The 16,810-nt window shown below is 40.9% G+C and overlaps 2 protein-coding genes across 10 annotated transcripts in view; one reads left to right on the top strand and one right to left on the bottom strand.

Moving 5' to 3' along the window:
• The window catches only part of slc25a15a (solute carrier family 25 member 15a), a 37,234-nt gene extending 27,662 nt beyond the window's left edge, over positions 1–9,572 (top strand). For all 4 annotated transcript variants that reach the window (XM_068033433.1, XM_068033432.1, XM_068033434.1 and 1 more), the window contains exons 6-7: positions 4,403–4,561; positions 9,157–9,572. In XM_068033433.1, the coding sequence (XP_067889534.1) occupies positions 4,403–4,561; positions 9,157–9,278 (281 nt within the window). In that variant the 3' untranslated portion in view covers positions 9,279–9,572. The remainder of the gene's footprint in view (positions 1–4,402; positions 4,562–9,156) is intronic.
• The window catches only part of tpte (transmembrane phosphatase with tensin homology), a 104,686-nt gene that overhangs the window by 1,899 nt on the left and 85,977 nt on the right, over positions 1–16,810 (bottom strand). For 4 of the 6 annotated variants that reach the window (XM_068033429.1, XM_068033426.1, XM_068033430.1 and 1 more), the window contains 5 exons: positions 12,671–12,766; positions 12,509–12,579; positions 11,233–11,314; positions 10,110–10,187; positions 7,723–7,764 (listed from right to left, as the gene is read on the bottom strand). In XM_068033429.1, coding sequence (XP_067889530.1) covers positions 10,110–10,187; positions 11,233–11,314; positions 12,509–12,579; positions 12,671–12,766 — 327 coding nt within the window. In that variant the 3' untranslated portion in view covers positions 7,723–7,764. Of the gene's footprint in view, positions 1–1,066; positions 1,260–7,722; positions 7,765–10,109; positions 10,188–11,232; positions 11,315–12,508; positions 12,580–12,670; positions 12,767–16,810 lie in introns of those variants that run through there. The other 2 variants (XM_068033428.1, XM_068033427.1) reach the window with 2 other exon arrangements.

Raw genomic sequence — 16,810 nt, 5'->3', positions numbered from 1 at the left:
TACATAGATGCAAACCTAGAAAATTCAGGAGCTTATTCCAGCCCCAAACAACCTGACACTTTTAAAGCTGGTCCTAATTATGAGCCTATGATACATGAAAACAAGTTTAAAAGCTGCTCTGAATCCTTGAGCTGTCGATACGCCCAACATTCCTTCACTTATATTGAAAGCTTGAAGGGAGAAATCAAAATGTTTACAGTATGAAATTGGTATATCCTAGAAATTTTATTTTCATTAAAAATAATGCACTTTTATGCTTCACAAATTATTAAAATAACATTTGGATTTTATGCAATTTTTCCAAAAGCTATCTACAGTCATTCTATCCAACCACTTCCCTTCATTCAAGAAAAATGTACCTTACTAACACTTTTCTCTGTCAGACACTCTGTTCCTCCACAGTTCAGTTTATAGTGATCATGTTCCTCTTCGGCCTTCAATTCAACCTGGAAATCTTGCACTTCCCACCCATCCCTTCACTCTGTTCAGGCTCACACTCTGCTCCCTCTTCCATCCAGTTCATGCGAGCACTCCTTCCCCACTCCCTCAGTTGATGCTGGCACTCCTTGCTTACTACCCCCAAAAACACTGCTCCCAGTGTCTGCCCTGTGGGAAAATGGAGGACAGTGCTATACCTAATAATTTATTCTGGCTGCTGTATACTGTAGGCAGGATTTTCTTTTCTCTCCGTCTGTAGCTGTTGGCCTAGTTTTCATAACTAGCAGGATTCCTGAAGCAGTACTGAGGGGAAAGGAGCTGGTGGTGCTGAATTTTTTTTTTTCCCCAGCAGATACTGATGTGAATTGAAGCCCCAAAATGCTGACTGTTAGTTTGCATACTATTGTATTCTTATATTTCAACTGGAGAGATGAAAGTCTCAGCCATGTGTAAATTCCAATTGAGCCCAGCTGTTGAATTACAAAGGCCTTCTACGTTAGTGGAGGTCATAATGGCCTTAAAGTATTCACAAAGCCCAAATTCAAAATTAAAGACATTTTTTTTTTAATCCCAGTATTAATTAGGTACACCTTCACTTTGTACAGCAGTGTAAAGGGGTGGTAGCAAGTTGGCAGCCCATTTTACACCTCTCCCAATTTGAAACTGATGGAAATAAGTCAAGATCGGCCCCACTGATCGTACCAATCTCCGGATGTGAAATATGACATGAAAAAAAAATCCATTTGGCGCATTTATTTTTACACAGTGTGCACTCGGTCTTCTGAAGAAGCGCAACCAACCAAAAATATTCTTTTCTGGCCCTAAAAGGTGGAAAAACAGAAATCAAACATAGTAATCTAAGCTTGCAACTAATTGTTTTAATCAAAATGAGTTGGATTCATTGTCTTAGCCATGGCCCCTACAGTATTACTATGTATAGCTCTTAATCCTCTTTTTTTTTGTCTAGTATCTTTATAACCTTGTTCTTTTTAAAAAAAAAAAAATGTAACTTAATATACCATTAATTTTATGGGAAGGGACAATTGGATTCTAGTCTTGATAAGGCATTTATTTTTAATAAACTCATGCCCTCCAGTAATCATCTTTGAACAAATATGATCAAATTTACAAAATTATGCATGGAAAATGTAGATAAGTTATGTGTCTGCCTTTGGCAGGCACCTGCTTGTTCCCAGATGTAAGGTGCCTGGACTAAAGGATGGGGGATTGGGTAAGGAGCTGCAATTGGCTCACTTAGCATTTACGTTTTCTAAATTCCTAATATTTTAGTTTGGGGATCCAGGCTATAATCCTGATCTGAACCCCAAGGTTCCCCACTTCTTACAGTTGGTAGTTTGGTACACCCGATCCCATGAAGCTTACCACCGGCAGGTCCCTTTGAGGGCTAGGGACCAGGAACTCTTGCAGTCGGGAGTCTTTGCTTATGAAGTTTTCTCCAGCTTCTCTGATGGCAGGTGGAGCCTCTATCCCCCTACAAAGCCTCAGGGAATGCCTGACATTAAGCTTGACCAGTGTGGTCAAGGATTTTCGGCTGCAGATTTTTCTCCAATGAATACAAAGTTCTTGATGGTGAGTCTTTTTATCCTTAAATGTCCAGGTCTTAAAAAAAACAACCTGGAACTGTCCCAAAATAAACTAGGTGGATAAAGTTTAGAAGATAGGTTGCCCGGAATTGCCTAATTCTAAATATAATCTTGAAATCAAAATTTATGTAAAGGCCAAAAGTAGTCTTCCACTTGTCCCTTCTGAGGGATACCATGGCAGTACCCTCCTATTGTAGGTGGGGAGGAGCTGAAAAATAGTCCCAACAGATGCACTTTAACATAGCAACTGGATTTTTAACATGGCACATCAACTTCAACCCTCAGTTTTTAAGCAGTTAAATGGGATTGGGGAGCCAATGAATGTAGTGCTTTGTGAAAGAAATATGCAAATTACCTTCCTTTGTAGGTTTGTCCTGACTGCCATTTGAAGACTATCTTTACCAATTCAGAAAAAACACTATGAATGCTACCATTTCCCCATAGTGTGCACTTTATGCCTTCAACTAGGAAAAATATACCAATTACTGGGGAAGTACCCTTTACACAGGTCAGATGGGGACTTCCCATCATAATTTCAAGGAATCTGTAAAGGACAGTGGCTGTGGGTGATGGCGTGGATTGCTGAAGCTGCAGCTATAAAATGCTGTCTTCATTAACCAACTCTGGTGTTCTTGCCCTTTTACTATTTTTATTTCTGAAGTAGTATTTCTTTTCTTCCATTGAATTTCCCTCCTTGTATTTTCACTGGTTACAAATTTTCAGTCAAGGCAGCAAGTGAGCAAAACAGTGGATTGAGCACTGGCCAGATATACTTTAAGCAATAACATTTGTATTATCTGAAGTATATAAGGCATGTGTTTTTCCAAAGGTAGACTACATATATGTGGCCAGCTGCAAAATGCTGCCATACAGCAGCAGTATGGTAGATAAGTTGGAGGACTAACAGCTAATGGGATTATAAAAATGTAATAACCCAAACAAAACACATTGAATGTAAGCACACTAGTTAATAACAAATTATTGAACGGAATGAAAAGCAGGAATATGAAGATTGAAGGATCTGTACTGCTGTTTTTCTGAATATTGCTAAGGTTATAAAATGAATTACTTGATCAAACACCCTCGATCTTTTTTAAATTTGAAAATATAGTGGAGCATCTTCAAGATAAGGGAATGGAAATAAAAACCTACTGCTCTTTGCCATTGTGAAAATAACAACAAATAATTTAATGGGGAGATGTGTGAAGTGATACATTTTGGTAGGAAGAATAAGGAGAAACAATATAAAAGGATACAATTCGAAAGTGGGTGCAGGAGCAGAGGGACCTGGCTGTAGATGTGCACAAATCATTGAAGGTGGCTGGGCAGGTTGAGAAAGTGGGTAATAAGGCATATCAGATCCTAGCCTTTATAAAGAGGAGCATAGAGAACAAAAACAAGGAAGTTATGGAGAACCTTTTATAAAACTCTGGTTTGGCCTCAACTGGAGTATTGTGTCCAATTCTGAGCACCACACTTCAGGAAGGATATGAAAGAGGGTGCAGAACAGATTCACGAGAATGGTTCCAGGGATGAAGTACTACATTTACGTGGATAGATTAAGAACAGTCCCAGCTTCTCCAGAGAAGATTAAAAGGAGATTTGATAGGGGTGTTCAAAATCATAAGTGGTCTGGACAGAGCAGAGAGGGAGAAACTGGTCCCATTGGTGGAAGGGTTGAGAACCAAAGGACACTGAATTAAGATGATTGGCAAAAGAAGCAATGATAACACGAAAAACATTTTTACACTGCAAATGATTAGGATCTGGAATACACTGCCTGAGTGTGGTGGAGGCAGTTTGGTTGAGACTTTCAAAAGAGAATCGGATAATTAGCTGAAGAAAAAAAAAAAAATGGGGAAAAGGCAGGGTAGTGGGACTAGCTGACTTGCTCTTGCTGAGAGCTGGCATGGACATGACAGGCAGAATGGCCTCCTTCTGTGCTGTAATCATTCTATGACTTGTGAACTTGCAGGGTGTGGATGGCCAAGCCAGCATTTACTACCCATTGCTAACTGCCCTGAGAAAATGGTGGTGGCCACCTTCTATGGAATAATTCACCAGCTTATCCTGTCCTTGTGGGGAAGTGCCTTGCCACAAAGCAGTTAGCTGTACTGACCAGGTCCAAGATAGAGTAGTTGGTGTATAAAGCTGTGTACACAATTTTGAAAAATTTCATTATACTAACTTGGATCCATTTGCATATTTTATTGAAATGTATTTTTCACTTTCAATGTTTCTATATAATTATGTAAAAATTGTACTAGTGTAATCAGTATAGCTGAACACATGAAAGGGATGAAGACATCATCTGGTTATAGTGCTGTATAAGTTAACTAACTCCAAATCTATTTCAAAAGGTCCTATTCCCTTGATGGTGAGTGGTGGTTTTGGAGGTGCCTGCTTGTGGATTGCTGTTTATCCAATCGACTGTGTGAAATCACGTATACAGGTTCTCTCAATGGCAGGCCAGCAGGCTGGTTTCTTTAGTACTTTCCGAAATATTCTTATGAAGGAAGGTAAGATTGGTCTTACTGCTACAAATCATATGTGGTTAAATATTTATTGATTTAGAGATACAGCACTGAAACAGGCCCACTGAGTCTGTGCTGACCAACAACCACCCATTTCTTTCCCACCCCCCTGCCCCACTGAAATGGCTTTCAATTTTTCTTCTAACAAGTAGGGCTGGTTAAATGCTTCAAGGGCAACTTGTTTGCAGAACGAGTCTCCGCTGACTGCTGATTGCAAAAAAAAAGGGCAACTTGCTTATTATTGAAAAACTGTTTAATTATAAAGCATGGACTCATTGGGAATCTGTTCAGAATGGTCAAGATTTGCTGCCCTACTTATCTCCCATTCTAATTTCAAGCAAGGTCTTAGTCACACCATTGTATTGAAAGCTGTTTCTTTCTTTGGTCTCCTTGTCTCGAGACAATGGGTAAGCATCTAGAGGTGGTCAGTGGAGCAGCGTCTGGAGTGGCTATAAAGGCCAATTCTTGAGTGACGGACTCTTCCACAGGCGCTGCAGATGAAATTGGTTGTCGGGGCTATTACACAGTTGGCTCTCTCCTTGCACTTGTGTCTTTTTTCCTGCCAACTGCTAAGTCTCTTTGATTCGCCACTCCTTAGCCCTGTCTTTATGGCTATCTGCCAGCTCTAGCGATTTACTGGCAACTGAATCACACGACTTGTGGTCAATGTCACAGGACTTCATGTCGCGTTTGCAGATGTCTTTTAAAGCGGAGACTTGGACGGCCAGTGGGTCTGATAACCAGGGACGAGCTCGCTGTACAAAATGTCCTTGGGGATCCTGCCATTTTCCATGCGGCTCACGCTATCTCAAGCGCCACTGGCTCAGTAGGGCGTATATGCGGGGGATATTGGCCTCCTCAGACCTCTGCCTTGGAGATACAGTCCTGCCACCTGATGCCAAGGATTCTCCGGAGGCAGCGAAGATGGAATGAGTTGAGACGTCGCTCTTGGCTGAAATACGTTGCCCACGCCTCGCTGCCGTAGAACAAAGGTACTAAGGACACAGGCTTGAAACACTCGGACTTTTGAGTTCCGTGTCAGTGCGCCATTTTCCCATGCGCTTATTGATTTCTGTAACAAAAGACAGGGTACTGGTGATAGTTGAGCCTAGGTAGGTGAACTCTTGAACCACTTCCAGGGCGTGGTTGCCGATTATTGATGGATGGAGCATTTCTGACGTCCTGTCCCGTGATATTAGTTTTCTTGAGGCTGATGGTTAGGCCAAATTCATTGTAGGCAGCTGCGATCCTGTCAGAGTCTCTGCAAAGACTCGTCTGTGTGGGATGATAATGCAGCATAGTCAGCAAAGAGGACTTTGGTCTTCGCTCTAAGATGGGCAAGGTTGAACAACCTGACATCAGATCTTGTGCGGAGGAAAATTCCTCCTTAAGACTTGAATGCATGAGAGAGCAGCAGCGAGGTGATGATCCCAAACAGTGTAGGTGTGATAACACAACCCTGTTTCATCCCACCTGGGAAAGGAAAGGGATCTGATGAGGCACCGCTATCCTAAATTGTGCCTTTCATATTGTCATGGAATGGGGTGATGCTTAGTAGCTTTAGTGGGCATCCGAACTTTGCTACTAGTCTGCTTACTAGGTCAGATGCTTTGGTAAGATCTATGAAAGCAATGTAGAGGGGCATCTGTTGTTCACAGTATTTCTCCTGTAGCTGGCGAAGGGAGAACAGCACATCAATGGTGGATCTCTGTTCGAAAGCCACACTGCCTCGGCCAGCTTCTGGAGTCTGTTTACTCGAGCAAAGACTTTCCCCACTATGCTGAGCAGGGCAATTCCACGGTAGTTGTTGCAATCACCCTTGTTCTGTAGAAGTAGCAATATTGGGTAGGAATCCACACAGGGAAGACAACTATGGATGTACTGTGTGGGACTTTGTCTAAGCAACCAGCTTTAGCTGACACTAGCACAACAGGGACAGTTGATCTGGCCCAAGTCTGTTTTAATACAAAACTAGTCTCTTACCTGACTACCTCATTTTTATGTCTTGCCCCCTTGGTGAGTTCAATGTAGTGATTGTACCTTGAACTTTTTCTTTTGGCTGCTGCATAGTAGTATCTATTTTAGAGCTATTGAAAGCTCAAGGTTAATTGTGCATTTCACCCATTGATTCCCTTTCTTTTTCTGGCTTTTCAAACAATGTAAATGTTAAGGTTTTTGGAGATTTGAAAAGGGATGTACCCTGGTCAGATGAGTAAAGTGAAGAGGTTCCTGAGGATCAGTATCTAGAGTAGTTGCTTGAGGCAAAAAATTAGAGATAGATATTATATGGCCCACTACACTATTGACAAGGCAGAGAGGGGTGGTGAGGGGAATCCAATGCTCAAGGTAATCCACATATTTTGTGATTTGGAGAGAAAGGCATGTTACCTCTGTGGAGAGAGGATGACAAAACCAGACCATTTGGGAAGTTTGTGAATAGTAAGTGGTTGTAGTAGGAGAGCCAATTGTTGGACAAACTAAAAAATTAAAGCCAAACGGTCTTGGGAGTAACATTCTTGAGTGCTCCCACATATTAGTATATGAATGGACTCCACCCCAATACAAGTGACAAACCTGGCGCCAAGAGTAGAGGTGAGAGTTTAAAATTAGCATGCCATGTGTTTTTTTATATGGGGGAGGGGAAGAAAGATTAGAGAAACTTATCTTGAAGAAAAGTAAAGGTACCAAAGGTTAAAATAAATTTATGTATATTCATTTAGACCTTTGGAGTAAATATAGGGGAAGGTGATGGTGACAAGTTAGGACGATGGAGGTTGACACTAGTTCTCCACAGCAGGTCACACTCAGAAACCAAGCATGCATTACTATGAAAGGTACAATTTCAAAACTTTAATGCCAAGAATCCTGGCCTGGCTGAAATCAAATTTAAGTTTTCTGAAGTAATAATTCTTCCCCTGGGTTTCTAACAAAGGACATATTATAGTATGTGATATGACAGGACGGCAGTGTTTAGGTTAAATTGCTACATTGTACAAAGTTCTGTTACAATATTGCATGTCCATTATTGATCACCAAAGTGAGGGGTAAAATGAGTTGGAGACATTTGTAGAAATACTTAAGTTATTCATTATGACCGTATGTTTAACTGGATGACCTGTAGGCAAAATGGGAAGAGTACACAATACCTTTCATGGCTGTAAGAATGTTACAGGTCCAAAGTTCTGTTTCTATAGTGACAAATTAGAGGAAAAACAAAAGTATTACACTAAAGATTTAATCAATTCACTTTCATCCTTTTAAAGTTGAAATGATTAATGGAAGCTAGATAGGGTATAGACTAAGCATTCCAACTTGGAATAATGTGTTCACATCAAAGTCTGAATTTCCAGCTGAATAGAAAAGATATAGATGATCAACTGGAGAAAAAAGGTAATTTTGATGTGCTTATGCAAGCTTATGAGTTGGTTAACAAAGACAATGTATTAAGAGGCTATTTCAGCTAGTCATAAAATGAGTGAAGGAAGGACTGCAACAGTACCAGCACTAAGTGATACTGGAACAAAGGAAATTATGTTTAAAAGGTTTAGTGGACTTTGATTATGAAAAGGAAGATACAAATGAGTAAGGATAAATGGCATGATTTGGCCTCACTGCATGTTGGAAATCCTCTGTACTTATATGCATAAATGTTTTGGACAAAGCTAAGAGATTATCAATTTGCTGATGCTAAACAAAAAGGCAGAGTAAATTTCAGAATGCAGGATTCCAGAAAAAAAAAGTTAGTGGATTCAGATATGTCGGACAGGGAGTACACAAGGCAGTAGATAATACATACAAGATATAGATTAGACCATAGTTGGAATGTGTAATTTTGGGCTCCACCATTGCATCATGGAGAAGGTACAAAAAGTAGATTCACTAGGTAAAGACTTAAAGGCTGTGCTTGTTGGAGCAGAGAAGGTTGGGGGAAGTAGGGGCAAGAATCTAGAAATGTGCAAAATTATCAAAGTGGAAATATTTTTTTCCCACTGGTCAGTGGCTCAGTAACCAGTGCAAAGATTTATGAAGCATAAATGGGAAGGTTAAGTTTCACTAGTTAGAATACACAAATGGCTGCTAAAGCAAATTCAATTAACATTGACAACCAAGTCAACAATGAAAAGTGAGCATGATGAATGAATAGGAAAATAGAACAAGCAGGTAATTTTGATGTAGAATCAGCAGTTGCACAGCTACAATAGAAGTCTTAAGTGTAGAAGAACCTCATTCTATTGCCTTGCCAAGCAAGATCCTAGATTAGAATTGTATGCATGACTAAAGGTTCTAACAATGGAAAATTACTACATTCAAAGAATGTTGAGTGACAGTATCCTTAGTTAAATGGAAACCCAAAATAAGCATTTATGCTCAGTTTAAACGATTCAATTTGTGACTTCCCCAAATGGATTTTAAATTGGTTTTAACTGTATAGTAAATGGAGAATTTGGGAAAAAGACTAATTCAACAGTTAAACACTGTACAGCAACTTGGTGCACTGTCAACAGTGCACATCTCCACCTAAAAATATATGCTTCAACATTGAAATGGTCCTAAAATTTCATATTTCTCTTTACTCACAGGTTTTAAAGCAATATATTCTGGATTAACACCAACAATGATACGTGCGTTTCCTGCCAATGGTGCATTATTTTTGGCCTATGAATTGAGTAGGAAAAATATGATGAATTACATGAGTGACTGAAGTGTATCTGGGAGTTATTGAAGCCTTACTCCCGAGAGTTTGTGCTGCTGCATAAGGAAAAAGTCAAATTTAGCACCTAGATGGAATGTAAAACTGGATATTTGGCCCTGTACATAGAAGTGAGTGCCTAAAGCAAGTGCAAAGAAATTCTTTGCAGTGAGTGGTTCTTTCAAAAGCAGCTGAACTTGTGTAATTTAACTGTTAAACAATATTAACTTAATTGTTGCCAAGATTGTGATGTTTTGTAACGATTGAAATAAAGTGTTCTGAATTTTGGAGAGAAATAATTCAAAACCTTATGCGTGTAAACTAGTCCTACATTGTGAACTCAAACTTCAAGGAGATAGAGGACAGCAGCTTAATAATTCAGCTCAAGGCATTTCTGGTGTTCCATAACCAAATCAAAAAGGGGCAACAGTGCTATTTTTATAAAAACAGATGGAGAAGGGTGGTAGTATGTGAAGGAATAGGCGAAGTAACTTCCTCTCATTTCAGTACACTTGGCCGGTTGTTAGAAGCTGCCTTTCCTCCCTGCCCCCATTTTCAAAATGGATATTAAAGCAGAAAGATATACATGCTTTTGGGGCCTTGTTTATTTTGCTATTTCGATCACCACCTACTGTTACTATCTGCACCAAGTTTAAAGGTATCACATTCAGAGTGGGGCTTCAATAACACTGTTACACAATAGCATATTTGGCACTCAAAATAAAGTGCAAATTAGTGTTTCCACTGCAAAGCTCTGGTGTAGTATGGCAAGCAGGATGCATAGTACAGTTTGGTTTTGAAAAGCACAACTATGTCACTTCATTTCAAAAAAAGTGCACATACCTATTGTACTTGTCCTACTTCCCAAATGTTGCATCTACTTATGTAGAAAAAGAGCAGGAACTGGATCCTTTTACCCTTCTGTAAACATTACCAAGTTACAGTATCACAAGTCAATTCTATTAACAGGAAAACATGTCAAACATTTGCTACTGGTAACAGCTAGGAGGAATCCCAAAATAGGAAATCAGTATTTTACTATTTATTGAAGAAAATTTCAAGAACTCTACATATAAATGGATTCAGTGATAAACGTCAGCAGTTATAAAAATGCATCTAATAGTTGAACAAACATTATTAAACATGTAGTTCAAGTATGGGTGGTGTTTAAATTTCATATCAAAACATGAAATGTGCACAAGGTCCATTGGAAGTGATCTAGGCATATAGTTTTGTAACATACAGAAAAGCCACTTCATTAAGCAGATATGAACAGTTAGATCACAACTATTAATAGGATAATTACATTAATGCCTGTGCTGTACAAGTCTCCTTTGCTCCCTTCCCTCCTGCAAATGCAGTGCTATTTGTGGTTGGAGTTTTTCACCTGAAGAACACAGTATCTAGGTGTTTCAGTGGCACAATTCAATACTGCACAACTATGGTTAAATACATTATCAGGCTACTGAAGTATTGACAGGACAAATCATTGCAACAGATCATAGCATTTCAAAGATCAGGAGTGCATTGGTAGGGGTGGGGGGGAAATTGGTGTTTTATTAACCCTGTTGTAACATTGCTGGTAGCTCATAGCAAAACATATTAGACTAATCCAGTCTTGGAATAATTGATAATCACACCTCCTTTCTGATGAGGTAAATACAACATTGGCAACTCTTCAAAAAGGAAAAATGGGTTGAGGTGAAGAGGGTGGCCTGCAGCACCAGAGCAATGACTATTTGACCATTTTCCAACAGTTTTTCCTTTAGTTACAAAAGTCTGAAGTTTTTAAACAATATCTTGCAGCAAGTAGAAGTTCCCACAATATGTTGCTTTCCCCCCATTGAAGGCAGTACCAGACTCCCAATACAATATTTACATTACAAACTGCCTGTAATCATTCTTATACCCATTCTGTTCCTGAGGTGGGACTAGATTAACTGGAATCAGGATCATCAAAATTCACCTCCACTGCAAATTTTTCACTGTAGATTTTCCAGGTTTTTGGCTTGTGTGGGTTGTCAAGTTCATCTCTAGACAAGTAGAGCCTAAACAAATTTAAGAAAAACATTTTAGAAAGGTAACTGATTATGTAGCAGTTTTTGATATTAACTATCTGGAGAACTTCTAAAACGAGGAGCAGAAAATACTTTTTGCTATAGAATTAACTGCAGAGTAAATCCAATACAGATCAACTTAAGTGTAATCTCTCGATCCAAAACTTTTTGGGACCTTGTGTTGAGCACCATTTTTGATTGTGATAAGTATACTAAGTGTGTAATCCAGAAATAGTAAATTGAGCTAAAGTAAAATACTACAGATCCTGGAAATCTGAAATAAAAACAAGTGCTGGAAATACTCAGGTCAGGCAGCCTCAATTGAGCAAAATGTTAAAAGGTGAATTGCTATCACATTTCCATAGTATTGGACAAAAAAGAACGTATAGTTTTACAAATTCCACACATGCAAATTGTCCCTTCACCTGTCTGAAGAAAACTGTCAAGCAGAACAAGCTGATGGCCTATTACTTAAATTCACTCAAACCTACAGCACCTGCCTACCAAAGTCAACATCACAGAACAGAATATTGCACACATGCATCATTATTATAATTTTACTCTAGTGAGAGGTATTATAATGCTAATGCCCAACACAAATGTGAGTTGGAATATTGTGGCAGAAGTAGGCAGGAACTTGATTTCACATCTCTCTGGTGTGAAATAGGGTTGATTATGAAGAGTAGCATTATTGCAACCCTTCCTCCCTCAAAGAATGGACCAAGATGTCAATGTAGTTCAATTTCCTTATTCATCATCTCCATCCATCGTTCCATCACCCACCAACCCCACTTCCCAAGTTGAAGATACCAGATACTGTTGGCCAGTAGACTTACATAAAAGTTAATATAAATTGTGCTCTATTTTGTGGGTGGTCCCAGACGTCCAGAAGACCATGAAAGTCTTTCTGGAGACCAATAAACACTTCGGCCATCTTTTAACTAGTAGATATGCAAGTGTGTGTGTGTGAGTGGAGAGAGAGTGCGCTGTTGAGTGCAAATGCCTATCTGCACAACATAATCACTGGTATTAAATTTAAAACACCAAGCCTGAAATCTGGTAAAGTTTCAGAAATGATTTAAACATAACTAACCACTACACATTAGACACAATGAGAGGCAGTGGTTATCCTGTCTCTCTCTTGCCCCCTACAACTTAACTTTAAAAGTATAAATTCGACTGTACCTATTATTTACAATGAAAGATGTGTTGAACCAGAAGTAGAATGGACAGTCATCATAACCTTTTGGAAGGCCCTGGATAGGAGAAAGGAGAGAGATTTGTAAGCATTTTTTAAAAAAAAGGCATTTACTCTTTTCTACAATTTTTAAAACCAAACAAACTTACCCCACTAGACTCAAATCTGACTTTAACATCACCGCTCACTTCAGGACCATTCTCCAAGCTAATTATAGCAGAGTTACTCCCAGCATCAAAGAACAACTGTACAGAAAAATAGTATTTTATAGTGTATCTGGAAAAAGTAGGCACTGAAATGTGTTCATAACTGAGAGGATATACAAATGGTACTAAACACATTGAAAAATGAAGTTACAATTTGGGATAAATGGCTTTCCTCATTAAAAACTTTTACTACAGCTTTTATAAAGGTTCAATATATGCTGTAGAACTAAGTCAGACAACCAGGAGGCAAGAAATGTCAGAGGGGAATGTACATGTATTGTCACGCTAGGCCCCCACCTGCCAAGAATGAGGCACATTAAATTTTGCCATGAACATTGGTTTTAAACTGTTACTGGAGTGAGGGGAGGACTTGAACAGATCAGCCATGGTTGGCAAAGGCATTTGCATATTAACAGATTGTGTTTGGAAGGTCAAAGCAGCCATTCCCTGACATTCAACCCACAATGGACTTTTGATCACCAGATGTTGAAGGTGGGGGTGCTTGCATTCCAGGTTGACTGCCAAGATGGCTGAATACACAAACAGATATGGTCAAACCAGCTAGTCACATGACTAACCTGCTGGGCAACCTGAGGTTTTTTTTTAATTTGTATGAACAATGTGGGCAGAAAAGATCTCTCTCCTGTCTGCCTGCTCCCATCTCTTCACAAGCCTTTGAATCCACACAAAACACATGAACCCTAAGAGAGAAAAAAGTCTCCTATAGTGTGCAAGGTTTAAGAATAATACTGGGCCCCAACGAAAAGCATGATCTGCCTACAATCAAGGACTCTACAGTAAGCTTGAAGAACTGTAACAACTCTTTAGATATTGCCTCAAACCTTTCCAATTTATTTTTCTTCTGCTCTTTTGTGTCTCTATTTGCATGTGTGTATCGCGTATGCATGCTAGCATGGGGCACGACCTGTATCCGTAAGCATTAACCTAATTACAGTTTAAGTTTAATAGAATTTCAACTTTTCTTCTTTAAACCTAAAAGCCTGTTGGTGCTGGTTTCCTTACCTTATAATTGGAAAACAGTGAACAAGGATTCACCAAGGGGGAGCTAAAAACATGGTGTGGTTAAAATTAAACCCTGTTACTGTAAGACCAGGTGAAGGCCAAAAGGGAACCCTAGACCTCTTTCTCACCTGGTCGTAACAGTATATACACACACACACACACACGACAGGATGTGATGGCATGCAGCAGACTATAATGAGAGAGAAACAATTTTGTTCCAGTAAAGGAAAACTGAAGGAGAAACATGAAAAAAAGTTATTTAATTAATTAAAACCATAGAATACTTCAGCAGAAGATTCTGTGTGAATAGTAATTAAACTATTCCTGTGATTTCAATGCATCTTGTTACAACAGCCATTCGGCAAAACCCCTGCAAAAATTCAACCCCAAAACAGTGTGTGACGTTCACTACATGTAGTAAGGTCAGACCAACCCATGCATCCCATGTGCACAAGTGAAGCCTCCTCCCTGCATCTCCTTCAGGAGGGAGCTTTCTTCTCACCCTTACTTTTTCTTTCGTCCATACGGTGTCTCCTGCAATTATGCATTTCTGCCCACTCATCCCCAACCCTGCAACAACCCCTTTATTCCCTGATGAAATAAAAAATGGTGCTGCAATCTTTGTCATTTACAAAAATGTTATCTTCCCTCTGCTGCTTGTTTTTAAATTTTACATCCCTCCCCATTTATCTCCACTCCCCTGCCTGCAACAGATGTATGGCACACTGTTTTGAGACAAGGGGGCAGGATTTCAAATCTTCAGTGAGGCTGGGGGCACATGGTCACTTAACCTGCCCCTCACGTAGACATGCCAGTTTCCCAATGTGAAATTGGCACACAGATTTTGAATGGTGCCAATGGGAGCCAGAAGAAGCAACCTGCCCACTCTAATTGGTCAATTAAGCATATCAACAAGCTTGTTGGCAACTTATTTAAGGGCCAGACTTGGATTTTGGTTAAATGAGCACGTTCAACATGCTGTCAGAACCACGATGAGGAGGAGGCAGTGACATAGCTGGGAGCAATCTGGAACAGCTGGACAGAGGCAGCATTGAAGGAGGAGGCCAAGAGATGGCCCTCATTCACAGGCAAGCTTTTGTACTCAGTGATAAATATCCTGCACAGCTTTGCACTCTTCACAAGGGCTTTTTTTTTTGGGTGGGGAATTCAGGCAGATTCCACAGACCAATGCTAATAAAGGAAGGACACAAGAAGAGATGGGATCATGCTTCTCCGAGCTTAGCCTGATAAAGGATGAGGAGCAGAGGCAGACCCGAGCAGCAGGGGAGAGGCAGGACGGGTAGCAAAGCTCAAGAGTCTGCACTTCACTAGCAGACTCCATTGCTCTGCCACCCTCACTTCCCATTGAGTTTTGTCATGAAATAGAAACACACAAGTCAGCCTTAGTGTAACACCTTTCCCAGCACTTTATTATATAAATAATGAATTAACTGTTAAGCAATAAACACCCAAGTGACCCACAAACTGATATTACCAATGCAGTGCCTCTGCTCACAGCCACTCCTAAAAGGCACTTACCATGAGGAAGAGAATGAGGTGGAGGCAGGCAGTTGCTCGTGTCTATCTGGGACGGAGATGCCCACAATCAACCTCATTTTGGAGGTGCTGGGATGGATGGCGTGGGGGGATGGGGGGGCACTTCCAAAGACTACTGCACAGCAACATTGCAGTGGGGAGGGGGTGGGGGGGAAAGCCTCTCACAGGGAATGACTTCACAAATGCTTCATCCGGCAGGGCCATAGGGGAGGATGATGGGATGATGACATCACCATCGATACCTTCTCAGCCCTTTCATGGTGCCCTTGATTGCTGGAGAGGACCACCAGCTGGGGCGAGGCTGGCATTCACTCCATGATTCTCCACCATTTGCACCACTGACTGGTCAATACTGTTGAGTCTGGTATGCATCCTGTGCATGTCTGCGCACTGTTCCTGCATCCACTCAGTGATGCCACACATGGCTGTCCAAGAGGTCGGCCACTGTCTCAAGGAAGGAGCTCACACACACAAAGCACTGAGTCATTGTGGAGCACCAGTTGAATAGACTCCTCCATTCTCACCACATTACTCCACAGTGCCTCAGGTAACTCAGACAAGTTGGTACACATCTCATGCTGGTTCTGCAGGTAGAGCTGCCTGTTTTAGAGTCATAGAGTCATAGAAAGATACAGCATTGAAACAGGCCCTTCGGCCCACCGAGTCTGTGCCGACCAACAATCACCCATTTATACTAATCCTATATTAACCCCATATTCCCTACCTCATCCCCACCTACCCTCAATTCTCCTACCACCTATCTGCACTAGGGGCAATTTACAATGGCCAATTTACCGAGCAACCTGCAAGTCTTTGGCTGTGGGAGGAAATGGTAATTTTTTTTTGTGATTAACAATAGTTTTGTGACTCCCAAGGCACTACATCTCCACCCTGAGGGGTACTGGCCATAGCCAGCTCTGCCTCCCCCTCTATAGTGCGCTTCACCCTGTGCCACCTTCTCTAACAAAAGATGAGGGCCCACCAAGGTGAGACTGTCTGCTCTGATGGAGCGTGCACTGGTAAGATGTGATGGTGCAAGTGCCAAGGTGTCTTCCTCCTGACTGCTCGGGAACTTCTCATCTTTGTCTGGCCTCCAGCCCACTCACAGCACAGGCAGCAGTGCCATGCATCCCCTGAACATGGCAGTGTTAAGATCCTTTCACCCAGTCTGCAGCAGACTCCTGCTTCCTGTTCCCAGGGTCTGTGGCTAGACACTGGCCACATCCGTACTGCAAGCTGGGACACCCGACCACCCAGGCCCGCCCTCTTGTTCAACTCCCTTTTGGCCTACAAGGAGAAGAATGATACCATTAGGACAATGTCTCCCTCCCCACCACTTGCAGCTTCTCATTCGCCGATGATATTGTAGTGTGCACTCCAGTCTAATGTGGCACTAGGGCACACCCCTCACCCATGGTAAGGAGACCTCTGTGCCCTCAGGATGCCCCTCTCTTCTGCATTCTGGTGACTGTTGATTAGGTATTCCATCTGTGTCGCTCTTGC

Source organism: Heterodontus francisci, chromosome 6 (assembly GCF_036365525.1).
Source record: "Heterodontus francisci isolate sHetFra1 chromosome 6, sHetFra1.hap1, whole genome shotgun sequence".
Taxonomy (NCBI): Eukaryota; Metazoa; Chordata; class Chondrichthyes; order Heterodontiformes; family Heterodontidae; genus Heterodontus; species Heterodontus francisci.
The sequence above is the reverse complement of the archived record's forward strand: the minus strand, read 5'-3'. Positions and strand labels throughout refer to the sequence as shown.